The sequence below is a fragment of the Branchiostoma lanceolatum genome, chromosome 2 (assembly GCF_035083965.1).
Source record: "Branchiostoma lanceolatum isolate klBraLanc5 chromosome 2, klBraLanc5.hap2, whole genome shotgun sequence".
Lineage (NCBI taxonomy): Eukaryota > Metazoa > Chordata > Leptocardii > Amphioxiformes > Branchiostomatidae > Branchiostoma > Branchiostoma lanceolatum.
This window is the reverse complement of record NC_089723.1, coordinates 20388238-20403432: the sequence shown is the minus strand read 5'-3', so window position 1 is coordinate 20403432 and position 15195 is coordinate 20388238. Positions and strand designations below refer to the sequence as shown.

General features: G+C 41.6%; 1 protein-coding gene across 1 annotated transcript; it reads right to left on the bottom strand.

The window, feature by feature from the left end:
• Positions 1-212: 212 nt before the first annotated feature.
• LOC136426902 (polycystin-1-like protein 2) lies at positions 213-10902 on the bottom strand. The gene is made up of 21 exons (XM_066415622.1): positions 10629-10902; positions 10122-10385; positions 9725-9997; positions 8866-9126; positions 8067-8202; positions 7648-7772; positions 7095-7241; positions 6402-6503; positions 6121-6176; positions 5806-5940; positions 5369-5459; positions 4853-5028; positions 4288-4521; positions 3499-4045; positions 3229-3374; positions 2636-2869; positions 2130-2330; positions 1724-1884; positions 1140-1318; positions 674-825; positions 213-374 (listed from the first exon to the last, which is right to left on the bottom strand). The coding sequence occupies exons 1-21, from the start codon at positions 10843-10845 to the stop codon at positions 213-215; spliced, it is 3999 nt and encodes a 1332-aa protein (XP_066271719.1). The 5' UTR covers positions 10846-10902.
• Between the last annotated feature and the right edge of the window lie 4293 nt (positions 10903-15195).

Sequence of the window (15195 nt, the reverse complement as noted above, 5' to 3'; positions counted from 1 at the left end):
TGCAATTCAGCTTTCATAGATAGAGTCATCATAACTCATTCTTATTGTTCTGGTGGCACACATTTTACAGGCATTCATACAAACGCATGTAGCAATGCATCACAATGTACACACTTACATTTTGTTACCAGTAACCCATAAGCGCAATCATTGTAATAACGACAAAAAAGAATTAAAGTTTGTGCCTAGCTTCACGCACCACATTCATGCCATTACACCTGGTGATATTTCTCTATTTCCATACCTTGCCAGGACGTTTTTATCGTCATCTCCGGCGTGTTGGCGGACAGTGGTGCCTCCATGCGGAACAGCTGAACGATCATCAAGGTGACGGGAGCTACAGTCAATGCAGTCATGAGGCTGGTGTACAGCTCCTGTAGGAATAGAAACATATTTTCACGATGATGCCTTGGCTAGATAGCTCGCTCAATTTTAGATATTATTATCTGCCATCAAGCCATCAAACCGGTCTGCCTTCAAACAAGCACGTCTTACCCTTGTTAGACAAAGATCAACAGACGCTAAATGTTGGGTGAGTTAATAAGTGAGTGGGTAAAAGTTGGTACGTTTTGATAACTGCTAACCAATGCGCAAGTTCAAAATTAGGGCCAACATTACTGTGACAGACAGAAGTTTCGAGGATCTGTTTTTAGATTTTCACGGAAACAATTACCTCTGCTGTGAAACGAGCGATTCCAATGTTGTACACTCTTGGTTCAGCAGTTGTGTTTTCATCTGCCTTGTACCACATGGCGCTGGCCAGCATCATGGTGTTCAGTAGAGTAAAGCAGCAGGACAGACGCTGGGCCTGGGTGAAGCTAGAACCTACTCCAGAATAAGCATACATAATTATGACATCTGTAAGCAAAATTATTCTCCCTCAGAACACACATCATAACATCTGTAAGCAAAATATCCCTTTCTGAGAAGCAAGATTCAGTACTTTTCAAAAATTTCTGCTTGAAAGCATCAACAAGATATTTTCTAATCCTCTTTGCTATTTTCTGGATAAAATGAGACATGACATTGTAGAACCTGCTAAAGCTAAAGGTATATTGGCCTAAGCATTAGAAAATCTATCTACAGTGTCCACCTAGTACCTAGTACCTACATGAAGTTACCAAGAAAGAAACACTGACCTGGCGCTGCTACAAGGGCGGACGCCCATAGGTGTTTATCGTAGGGCAGGTCACTGGTCGCTTCAGTAAAGACGTTACTGAAGGATGACAGTTCCTCCTTGGGGCTGGCGTGAACAACTTTCTGCACTTCTCCGTCTCCCTTGTCTTCCGACAACCAGTCATTGCAACAGAAGAAAGACCTGTAAAACAATCATATCATTTTGCTTAAGCATCATTTGTAAGTAGTTTTTCTTCCATCAGCTTAGGCGTCATTTGTATATAGTTTTCTTCCAACACCATGCAACATTGTTTTCTTTATCCGGAAGACGGCCGGGCATTGACAAATATGTTATGACAATTGGCATCCTTTTGTCAAGTAAAAGTAGGACTGATAGAACTTAAATAAGACGTTTTGTAGTTTGTCCAGAAAGGAGCGGGCTGGTTAATCTAAATTCATATTAGACGCAAAATTTCACACTTGAATTATTTTTTGCACACCCAACATGCCAAAGTAGCAAGATCGAAGGAGAACTTGTCAATGATCAGAAGACTGTGAGTTCAGAGTAGCAATAAAAAAAAGGTCGGATATGTCTTTTAGGTCTTACACCACATCCTTTTCTACATCTCTGACGACAAAACTTCCGAGGAACCACGATGACGTGTCGCCTTCCCCAGAGTTATCATGCCAGATGTGCAACGACATCACTTCTCCAAGTGACTCTCGCACAGGCATGACAAAATGCAAAGTACTTCCACGAACCAAAGCCTGAAATTATGACAAAATTATGACACATAACAACCATCTTTCTTTTACCTTCGTGAAATCAACATTCTAGCATTTTGGCATCTTTTGGGCAACTGTGTATGATAATTGTATATCTATGTTAACGTTATCAGCACCTGGTGTTGACATTACACACATGTAATTAGTTTGTAAACAATGGTGGTAACTGTATAGCTAGCACTAAGACACCATGGGAAATACATACAGAACATGAGAATGAGGCTGACCTCTCCTTCTGGGTTCAGCATCTTGATCGGAGTCGTGCCCTCTGACCCGAAAAGTTGGAAGCCGATCCGTGACGTGGTTCGTGCCCCGAACATGGACCCGGTGGTGACCGTGAGTTGATAGACGTGAGGTGCAGGCATCCTGTCAGGAGGGATCAGACTCACTTTGGACAGCGTCTTCATTTGGGTCTCAGGTATTTTACCCTAGAATAAATAAAATATTGAATACTTGAAATTCAAAGTTACTGAACGGCGCGGGCTTGTCAAAAGCATGTCTGTGCTCCTGGATTAACAGTGGCCACCCTAAACCCTTTCTTGTGAATACTGACTAAATGTAGATTTCTGAGTTTGGAAAACATAAAGATGAAAGACGCCCAAAGCAGCAGCACTGTACAGAAAACGTAACGTCTAAGGCAGGCAAATAAATACAAAAAGCTGCATTCTTAGCACAATGATTACTAAAAGAATAGCACTTACTAATATAAACACAAAGTTCACTTTATACTTACCCTTAAACGGCTGAAGTCAGTGCATAGGAGTACCAGGATAATGATGTACAGGATGTACTCTACCACCACGATGGAGAACACCACGGCGTTGTCACCCACATTGCCGAGGTTCTTGAACGCGTTGAGGAAGTCGATGGAGTTCGGGACAGGGAGACTTATGGTGCCGACTGCAATGTTTGAGGTGACAACGCGACACTGACAGTGGAAGACGTTGTTATCTATGTCCAGTTTAGCCTGATTTACGCAGAGAGAATAGAAAATAAATAAAATCAGTATCTATTTGTATGTTCAAGTATAACAGGGCAAGCATATCAGTCTAGTAGCGATGGCGCGTCGTTCTTGAATGTCATAATCTTTGCCACATTTTTCGTATTTCTCAGCGTTTGCTTCATAGATTTAGTAAGGACGGCCAATGTAGACAAATCAAATCATAACGTAGCAGATTTCAAGTTTGTACCGTTCTTGATCAGTTTAAACAACGCAGTCCGTAAAACTACAAGTTGATGGTTTCCATTTCAGTGCAAAATTACATTGAGGTTTGCTATGTCATCATCCTTTTAGCTTGTATCTTGTGAAAATTAGACGTGACTTACGTCGCATTGTTCCCGCTCCCATTGTTCATTATTTTCTTCCCAAGACGAACAGCCGACAGCATGTGTCCATAGCTTGTAGTCGGAGGTTTCCTTGGGTTGCATGGTGCTCTCCCGATTATGTTTTTCAGATGAATACCCGTCACGATCTGAGAAAAGCACTTGAGCAAACGTTGTAAGCACAGCTATCAGTAGAATCTGTTGTCTAAATACATAGATACATGTACATACAAGAAACAAAACATTAGAAACATAGAAATGGCTGTAACTTACCTATCTTCAGTACGCCGATGTACAGAACATCACCACGACGTGTCGTGTTGGGTGTAAATGAGACTGTGAAGTTTGTCTCCATGAGCCAGGCCTCCAACCCGTCTTCCTGTTGTATGACTCTCTTCTCGTCATACTTGTCGACGGTAGGTTTGGATCCATACAAAGAGTACACGTGAAAGGTTGCGTCTATGTCCCACCAGGTCATATGGAGAACAGGGATGACGTTGCCTTTGGGAACGCTAAAGCGGTGGTAGGTCATGGTGGTCCCATTGGTTCCGTTGATACTGCTTTCCGGGTCCGTTGTTCTCGGTTCACGGGTGGTTACGTGTGATGTGTCTGTTGTCTGCCCTCCTTCTTGTGAGGGTACAAAAGGGATGTCCAGATTTAATTGTCTTTCTTCGGAGAGGCTCGCAGCTCCTCGTCTCTGTGGTTTTGGTCCTTTTTCAGATTCTCTTGTATTCATTGACAGAATCGTAACGGGTGAAGAGATGTTTTGACCTCCTGTCGATTGTTTCCAGGAATATGGGTTCTTTTTGAAAGCTAACATCTGAAAAACAGAATGATAATAATTAATCAATTGTACATGCGTGAAAAAGGGACGAATTAAGTATTTTCATACCTGCTACATGCTATGATTGTAATGAGATTCCATGCTCGGTGAATAGCTTCATTTGCCTTGTAGGTAATAAGATAATGGGAAATTCTTCTTCCCCGTTTGTTCACGGAAGTGGGATTTTTCTGAGATAACATGCTGGTTATTGTGAACATGATAATCTTAAGAAGCTGTACCTTGAGATCCAGCATGCTGTTCGCCTGGCTTCCATTTGATGTTTGCGATATAGTTACATTGGTGCGACCATTGCCGAGGCGCAGGTTCTTGTTTGACGGCGATCTCGAAACAGTTATCCCAACTTCTTCCGTCCCAAACGTTGCCTGATATTCAGCATCCCCAGGCTGCAATGCCAACAGCGTGCCAGCAACGCCCTTCAGTGATTCCAAAATGTTCAGCGCCGCTCGTCGTTGCTATCAGGTTAGAATATGTGGATGGTTAGCAACAAAACTCAGGCCCTCTTTGCACGAAACGGCAATCGAGCTGCAACCTCGCTGCAACTTCAATTGGATTTTTGTAACCCTTGACTTAATAATTCGAACATCATGAAAAATGTAAAAGAATGACTGGAAAGGCAACAAAAATATAAAACACTTTATTCTTATCCATGAAATCTGTTGAGGTCGTAGCACGATTGCAGCGACGTCGCCGCTCTAGTGGAATTGGGTGTGTGACAGACGTTAACTATTGTTCTAATTACAGCCATTGATTTGATATTGACAAAAATACGACGATTGTCCTCACCATGTCTTCTTTTTCCTTTTGCTTGACTTTGAGCATCTTCAGTTGTTGCTTCGGCGAAAGGTCTGCGGAGTTCGTGTCAATCAGGTCACTTTCAAAGAGGTTGTCTGAGCTACTCACTATTGGCGGTTGTTGTTCTGGTAGCGAATTGATGACTGATGAAGCTGTCTGCGTCAGAGCTGGATGTACGTAACAGGTAACACATGTCAATCTTACAGGCGCTTGATAATAAATACCAAGATTAGCTCATAGTCTGCTTATTTTTGTTCCATTTTTTCTAATCTCACAAAGCAGTAAGTCAGAATACCATTTTCAAACAAAAAAGATGTATAAATTTTACGCATTTCCTTACAGTCTTACAAAGATTATGCATTAGGTATTTATTATGCATTTTGAAACACTATTCTGAAAAGGAGTGTAACAAGTTATTGATGCTTCTTATGAAGCTCTCGCTCTCCATCCACAAAAGGCAAGACATTAGATGATCAAATACAAGCCCAAAGTACTAGGAATTCTTACCCTTAGCGATAGATGCCATGTTTGTTATGGATGCACCTTGTGCTCCTCTTGAAGCACTAGTCAGCTTCTCTACGAGCGTCACAGCATCTTCCTGCAGAGGTAAAGATACATTATTTTCTTATCCCTCTGTCCATACTTAAAGCATGATATGGTTATCAAAATACAGATGGTATAGTAGCATATTCTTTATAAATTTATAACTACTATGATATACTCTCATTTTGAAAAGAGTAAACTTGGCACAACATGCACTGACAATGGTGGTTTCTTTCCGGTGTGAATGGATCAAATAAATCGTGTACTGTTCAGTACAAACCTAGTGTGTTACGTCATTAGGTGGTTTACCAGGTATGCAATACAAATAAACAAACAAACCAACAAACAAATAAATAAATAAGCATAAATACGTTTTGAGACAGAACTGTAAACTAGCGTACCATTGCTGATGCTGACATGGACGACTCGTCACCAGTGGTGATGACGTCATTGATGATGCTCAACACTGACAGGATCTCCTCTGGGTTTCCTGACTCCAGGTGTTCCTCATCCACCCCTTGGAGGATGTGCTGGAGCTGTCAAGGATGTTACAAGGCAAAAAGGTAAAAAATATCATTTACGAGCCTTTTGGCTTGTTTAATCGCAAAAAAAACAACGTCTGACTGTTTCTAATAATAGTTGATAAAAGTTGTCACATGTACAAGGAAAGAATAAAGTTCATTGCTTGTGTACAGATGTTGGAGAGACTTTAATACCTTTTCGTCAGGACCTTCAGTTACTTGGGCTTGGGATGTTCTAGATGGTGTCTTATCTGAAAGTCAAATTGATACGTCATGTGGAGTAAATGTAGGTTAATACCACACACGCCTCGTACTGAAGAAAAGTTCAATACAACACTCTATTTACATCACGTTAACCACACAACCGTCAAAATCAATTATAATTCAGTTAAAGCTTCTCTTTCACTTATCTTTTTTTTCAGACCCCATGTCAGCTAAACTATACTATCTTTATTATACATTCTATTCATATTTACCAAGTGGTCTTTCCTCCTTGCCCCTACTGTAGGTTATAGTGGTTTGTCTGTCTGTTTTGCTGTCTTCTGTAGAACCCTGTATTGTCGTTTCAGCGGAGGTTGCTATGAGAGACGAACATATTGATAATGAATATGTCTAGCAACTTTGTCGCAATGAATATGAAATTACATCTTCAGTACAAAATGTTTAAACTGACATATGGGGGTACGTACATGAAGTAGATCCATCATCTTGGTAATTATACAATATGGCTGTTATCCTGGAAACGCTAGTACAGATTACAAGTTGTCTTTTATTGTTTACTTCAGATATGAAGAGAAAAACAATGAATAGCAATTCCACCATAAAACCAGCATATGAATTCCCAACACTTTCAAGTCTATACGATGAAAACCAGAGGAAATGCACAATGGTTTGCCTACATGGAGAGCAAAACACGGGAAACAATTAATAGCAAATGATCTACATTGTGTGTCAATACTATTTTATAGGTATTTTAACCACTGTTTCTGCAGGATCGACACGTTTTGCCATAATAAATGCATGTGACAGCACGCGCAAGTCTTGCATGACCGTTAGAACAAAACTTCAATGAACAACAATTTTCTGAAGTGCATTAGGTTTGGAGGAAAGACATGAGTAAAGACGACTTCTGTGTCCATTACAGACATAATGTGCTGTTGGGCGGTTACCTGTTATACGTTGTGTGGTGGTAGACTTGGACCTGGACGAAGAAGACGTGGAGGTCGCAGAAGTGTCACCCCAAGGAACGGTTGTGTAAGTCTCAGTCGTGGTGTGAGTTGGTGTGATGGCATGAGTGACAGGTAACGGGACCGACCCTTTGCACGAAAACAGTATATATTAGTCATTCAAAAAAACTCAGAGATGCATTGTACATAAAACGACCAGGGTGTTTGGAAAGTACATGGTGTTTGGTGATGACTGTGTGTGTATGTTTGGTGTCTGTGTTTGTTTGTGTGTGTGTGTGTGTGCTCGTGTGGTGTGCGTGGGTGCTTGTGTGATGCGTGCATGCTTGTGTTTGTGTGTGTGTGTGTTTTTGTGCGCGAGTGTGAGTGTGAGTGTGTGTGTGTGCATGTGAATTACGTTTGTACGTGTGTTTGTGTGTATGTGTGTGTGTGCGCGCGCGCGTGTGTGTTTATGTGTGTGTGTGTGTGTGTGTGTGTGTGTGCGCGCGCGTGTGTGAGTGTGTTTGAGTGTGTCTCTGTAAAAGAGTACATGCCATACCTGTTCGCTTTGAGTTGGTTGCTTCCACACTGCGGCCGTGCTCACTGACAGCAACCATCTTTATGACGTAATCAGTTTCAGGTAGAAGATCGGTGACGTTGTAAGATGTTTTATGTTCATCGACGCTGGAACAAACATGGAATCAAAATTGGTCATTTCGGTATCACATGTACAATTCTAACATGTTATAACCTCATGTGATCATTTTCAGCCGTGTACTGTTTGTTGCTACACTGCATAGCGTTTGCAACCAATCGTGATTCTTATAGCATTCTACTATTTATGTTTTAAATAACGTTTCCCTCCCCACAAAGCATTACATGCCACTGCAACTGTTAATAGGTAAACTATTTCTGTCGTCCTGGCTATATATAAGAAATCATAAGAACATGATATGATATCATAAACGAAACGTTTACCTGAACAATTCTTTACTGAATGTCTCAGAAACTGTGATCTCGTATGACACAACCCTGGCCAGGGGAGCCTTCCACTCGAGAACCATCCATGTAGCAGCCGAGCTACTGACCTCCAGAGACGAAGGTGGATCTGTGTCTGAAAATATACAATATTCACTGTCAACCTGCAAAAGATTGCGATATCTAGACTATGTGAGGTCCTTCCATACTTAGATAAGATTTTCCTAAAGGACAATGGATTGGAACAAAGCTGGAAGTTATAAACCACACACGTATCACACACTTAGGCATAATTTCTGGATTCCTTTCGGACGTCTAGAAGCATCAAGTTTTAAAAAACGTAACCCATGCATATCCCACAGACTCTAGCAAATCAAGACTGTAACATAGTGCTCGACAGGTCAATGTCGCTGACCACATCTGGGAAAATAAGCCTCAAATCTAGTTCTAACCATCAGCAACAAAGTAATAAATACTATCAACACAGCTACTGTGCTGAGTTCCAAGTCCCTATCAACTTAAAAGGTCCCGCCACTAACTAGCCTGGAATCCATACCATCGGGGGCTCCTCGATATCTCTACGGCACTATGAGTGACCCCCGCCCGCCCAGACAGCTTAGTCCGCTCGGGATGTGTTTACGGCCTTAGATTAGATTACGGGCGGCTGGGCAAGTAGGGTGGTAAGCGGAAGTAGTAGTAGCGGTAGGAAGGCTATCAGAAACGGTTGAATAAAGAAAACTGGGCCCTGTAAAAACCCCTAAGCCGACCCTTAGAGACTGGGACCAGGCTAGCCACTAACCTGTAACAACACTTGTACTGGCAGCGATGCTCCTCCCCAGCTTGCTAACGGCCACCACATCGATGTCATACTCAGTACCAGGAACCAGACCTGTCAGCTCACAGCTGTGCGCGCCTCCTGGACTGGTCACGGCAGTACTTCTGCCATTGCCGGTGTAGGTGATGGAGTACTCGACGAGCACACCCTTTGGAGGCAGCCAAGAGATGACGACTGTGTCGATCGTCCTGTCTTCAACATCCAAAGCCGAAGGAGGAACCGTGTCTGAAAATATACATATCATATCATTATCTGATACAGGCGACTAGTAGAACACTGTTTTCACTTCTGCAAATAGATTGTTAGATATATTAAGCAAAACTCAATTATAAACACTAATACTTAAGCCGCATAGACAATTATATTGTTTGTCACTTCTAAATACATTACTATGACAGGACATATATATAGTATAACGTTTCTAGAATGGCGAGGAAGACATTATTAAGTATCATGATAAACCTGCATGATGGCCGTTTCCTTGATTAACCCAAATAGGGTAGATTTTTCTTTCTTTGACTTTGCTTTGTTTTCTTTTGTTTTGTTCCGCAAAAACTTGAATCACCCTGGGTATAATTCAGAATGTTTGTCCGAGACAACTAAAAATCTGGGTTTCTTACAATCATGAATTTTGCATACGATAAATGAAAATGTAATGCCATAGGCAGGTATATAAATACTGTATATGTGAATATGTGATACGATGTGAATTCAATGTAATGTTGCCATTTTTACTTTACAGAACAACTAAGCTTGTGAGCATACTAACATAGATATAATTTACATAGAATAAACCAAAATAAACGAAAAAAGGTTACCGTACCTGTTGCAACGATGATATGCACCTCCGGTCCCTCGATACGCATGTTGATCGTTGCTGCCGACATTATGTACTCTGTGGCTGATATCAGGTCCTTGAATGTTACGTACGTTTGGCTGATAGGAAGAAAGCGTGTGAAAATGGCGTCAGCTGACTCCTGTTCCCTTATCCACACTTTGTACCCGATAGCGATGGAACTGGTGGTCGGAGTCCACGAGGCTGTCACAGATGTACCGCTAACAGTCGTTACTTCCAAGTCCTCTGGAGGCGGCGTCACTGTTATGAACGGAACACAGCAAGTTAAGGGACATAGCATTATTTTTTAAATCTCAAAAAGCTATGGACAAAACTCAGGATTGAGACAACGATGTTCTCAACAAAGAACTTCAGTACAACTCACTCGTTGCGCACGTGACTGAAACTGGCAAACTGTCTCTGTACACCCCAACAGCAACTAGTGTCACGTGGTATTCCCGGTCAGCTTGGACGTCTTGGAGTTCATAAGACTGCCTTCCAGCCTGTAGGTCTGCAGTTACTGTTGTCGCAGTACCGTCAGTGCAGTTTGTTCTGTATCCAATGAGAGGCGACTGTGGGTGGGTCCAGCTGACTCCGATTGAGGATAAAGTTGCCTCTGCACAAGCGAGGAACCGAGGAACGTCCGTTTCTGCAACATAAAACATGACATAATGATTTATTGCTGTGTTTTTACCATCACATTTCTACTAGTTTCTCATAGTAAAAATCATCTATCATTAATAAACGGGTATACATTGTATTCCAACTACTATCCACATCTTGTTCCTTTTCAAAACCATACACATAACTGTATATTCTATACAAGCACTACATATGCAGCAATGATGTTAGTCAGAAATGTAACAATAAAGCAATCAGGTATGTTGCATACCAGTTATACACTGGACAGTGACGTCACCACTTTCAGCTGTACCATCTGCACTGACAGCACGAACTGTGACGTTGTACGCAGACCCGCTCTTTATACCTTCAATGACGACGTTGGTACCTCCCACTATTTGGGCAATCGTCAGTTCTGACGGCTCGGCGTCATCTAACACTTCTTGGTACCAAACACGGTACCCCGATAGCGAACCGCAAGGATGCATCCATTGTACTGCAAGAGAACTCGTAGTCGTCGAACCGCAGGTCACGTTCTCTGGTAGATTCACTGAAAATTATGAAATATGAGTTAGGCAACAGGCAGAAGGTTCAAAATGAAATGCTATCTGCTGTGACTGATCCACTACCAATAAAATGTCAAAGTATGAAAATGATAAATATGATTTATTCATTTAGTGGCTCGGCTGTGAATGACATACAGCCAGGGCTAAAGAAAAAAACAACTAATGTAACTATAGCTACGATAAAAGGACATTGAAACTTGGTCAAATGAATACAAAAGCACAATTTCACAAGCCACATTGTCATTGAAGTTAAAATCTCAACATTGTCAAAAATACGTTCTCGAATTTTTCCATACCTAGTAGTAATTGGCATCCACTATGGCACGGAAACCTGAACAGGCCAGCACTGTTCAATCCTGTGGTGTACCCAAAGAAGTCGATAGGCAGCGGGTCAGGGTCCTGCCACTGCATAAACGGGCTGCCTTCTCCCTCCCGACCCACGGCTATGGTTCCATCGGCGGCCCAGGAGACCCAGAAACCGCGTAACCCATCAGCAGACAAAATGCCTAAAAGTCAATAGTGCTTGTTAAGTTTTCTTATGACTAGTAATTTGTTCCTTTTACTTGTGGTTTTGAATGACTGTCGGATTGTAACGTATTCCGTACACAATGCCGCAGGCACCACGAACTTCAGTTTCAGGAAGAGTAGAAAAATTACTGTCTTCAAAAGTATATTCATCACGTCCCATTGTAATACATGACACTCATGGGCACACAGGAAACGGGCTCTTCTGACAATTTTACAAATCAGTGTCATTGTACGGTCGCTTATCTTGAATCAAGTTTCAAGTGAAGGTAGACACTCTACTCTGCAAAGGATGATTTTGAACATCAAATCAATATAAAACGTAGTATTACGCATACCTGAAGTAAAGGCAGTTGTCTGGGAGGCGCCCCCCGGTGTACGGCGAATGACAGACTTTGTGTTGTCCCAACCACCGATGATGATACGGTACATGTCGACGAGATCGTATCCTTCCGACGACAAGGCTATGTGTACACCCTTGCTGGCCCTGACCCTAAAGGTCAAAAGTAACGACCTGGGAAGCTCGAGGTCCCACTGGAAAATTTTGGCATCTGCGATGGTAGTTCTGACGTGCTCAAAATCTGATGACACAAACACGAGGTAGAACTAGAAAGGCAACATTTGCGAGCAAATACAGCATGTTTAGCCATACTCCTCGCCATGCAAAAAATGGACTCTCCCCAAATAACAATGGACCATTCTAAAATACTTGCACTAAAAAAATGAATCACCCCAGTCCAAAACTGAGTCTTCCAGTAGCACCTCAACACAATATGGACCAGTCCACAACCATATCCACTAATTGATTAACACTTCTGCTAAAGAATGGACTTTTTCATAATCATTCCAGCTCAAAATTGAAAGAAATAATTAAAGAATCCTCCCCTTGCAAGAATGGGATATTCCGTGCCATTTCCATGTAAACCAGTCGAAAAATATCCGCTGAAAATTACACTCTTGCGCATAATCAACCCAGTTCAAAATTGAATTAAAAAAGATCAGCCCCAGGGAAGAATGAAGTTTTCCATAGTATACATATGAAGGTTTGACAGGAGACGAAGGAAATGACCAAAAACAACATATTTGGGTCAATTCAAAGTCACCGAGAGGGTTTTAATATAATATTTGTAATATGTTTGAACTATTTTGATTAAAAGAATGTCTAAGTCACAACAGTTCTAAAGTGTTCAAACAATTAGAATTGAAACTTATAACATGTTTGAACTCATTTCACATACGTTGGAAACATTTCGAACGTAACTACACAAAAATCTCTTTATTTAGAACAGTTTCAAACCATCTATCCAAATGTTTCAATGTTCGAACAATTTGTAACAAAAGATTTTCACAATTGCCCTCATAAACGAAGGTGCTAAGTCCTCCTGTGTGTTTCTGCCTATTTTCGGTGGCCGCGCTAGACCACCAGCGGATTTGTTTTGACGGAGCGTCACCCGCGCGCGACGATGTACACTGTTCGGCACCGCTAATATCCGGCATTTTCCCGCTCCAAAACACTCCACAAGACCCACGTTTTTAGTGTTTTGCCTCTTGTGCAACACGATTCGATTTGCATTACTAACGGGACGAAAATGATAGAAAAAATTCACCCCGTCCCGGCGTCCGTCCCAAAAACATGAACGACATGAAAATATATTTTCTTACAGATTCAATCACAAAAATCAACAGCATGGGATTCCAAATTTTCGCAACGGCCGACCATTTATCATGGTTGAACTTCCTTCCAAGGCGTGCGATAGATAAACATTCCCGGCACATAATAGTCACTAGTACCAGACTAACGCAAGCTCATGATGATAATAGGGAGAAAGTTTGTCAGTGAAGTTTGGCCACCAGAGGGTACATTTATTTAACGTTACAAGCTAGCGCAAAGGGGCGAATCATTGACCTTACCGGGGACTGACTCTACTGGCCTAATCATTCCTTTTTTGCCGAATTCTACGATCCATACGCCCGTACGTAGGACATGTAGGAAGGCACCGCCTACCACCCGCCTTTGATCATGTATGAAGTCGGCGGCAGAGAGAGATCATCAATCAATTTTGACAGGAGTGTCGCGCCAGTCTGAGGAGAAACGATCTCCCGTGTTGTGTTGAAGAATTTGGAGTTTGAAAATATCTGGAATAACTAATGCTAGAATAAACATTCACAAAATCATTGATTTAACTTGTTTTCTGTTATAAAATTTCCTAAACTGCAATTTAACCACTGAGTTTAAGGGAACATGGTGTTTTCCCGATAATCACGTTAAATGTTTATGTCCGGTCTTTCCTCCTCGTAAGCAAACTTCAAGCTTGGCCAGGTGCAAGGCACTCGGGGTCAATGACCTGTAGGTCATATGTAGTATTGAAAGTGACAGAAGTGGCAAATATTGTCAAGAATGCCCAAAATAAATCGTTTTGAATATATGTATGCCAAAAATGGGAATGTAGTCCTTTAAATATTTGTTCAAGCCACATATACAGCAAATTTCAGGTCATTCGGTTGAAATACAAGGGCGCAGGAGGCCAAGATATGCTAAAAATAGCCTAAAAACCTCAATAAAATCACTTTCAAGGTCAATATCAAAAAAAGGAAAAGAACGTACATTGGTTTTTGCCTACATTACCTCTGTACCAAATTTCAGGTCATTTGGTCAAATAATGACAGAGATGAATCGATTTGAAGATTTGACAGGAGAAGAAACATGAGAGAAAACAATATGTTGAGCCATACTTATGGCTAAACATAATAAGCGCTTTCACAATTCCGAGTACGCATGAGCGGCGAAAGGAATTGCGTGTAATGTCAAAGGTGACGGCCCTGGCTTGTAAACAGTTCTCGTCCCGGCCCGACCATTGTCTCGATTTGCATAACAATGTTCAGACGGGTCCCTGTCGCTGCGCATGCGTACTCGGAAGTGTGAAACCGCGCTGATTCAATCACGCCATTGGAGAATCACGTGTCATGTATCCACCAAATAAATGGAGACGATTACAATGTTTTGAAGTATACATGTATAGGAATTAGAATTAAAGCAAATATGTCTGGTACTGTTTACATGTAGATGCGAATGCGCGAGATTAATCACGTAAATTACACAAAGAATATCTGACTAAAGACACCAATGCGTCGACGATGTTGCCACTCAAACGTTGTTCTACACGACAGCCTTGTCCTCCGAAACGCTCAGGTAGCAGGACTACATTTACGTTGTAGTGCATGCAACAACAAAAACGCGCACAACTTTATGCCTTTTTTCGTCTCAAATAGATGTATTCCCAGGCATAATATGTGTTTTGCAAAAATATCTAAACGACAATATGTAATTACCACTTTTGCAATTGAATTTCCCTTTAGTAAATGATTTAATTAAATGCACCAACCTGGTAATTCGATCCGGTCGTACATGTTGCCAATTGCTAAAGGCACTTTCTCCTCAGCAGAGCAGACTTTATTTTTCAAATAACAGTCAGAGTGCTGGGTGACGTACTGAAACGACAGGCATGCCGAGTCGGCACAGCAAGCTTCCGCACAGGACTGGAGGGTAACACCACGATGTCTTATCATGTGTTCCCAAGGGGCGCAATCAGTCTGGGGGACATGGCAAAACGCTGATAGTCCACACGTTCCTAGATCTGAAACAGAAGAATTTTGATTTGCCTGCAGACGCATCATCAACTGAATTATAACGATGTATGAGCTATGATTAGTTGTTTTGTTTGTTCGGACGAACACAACAAATTAACT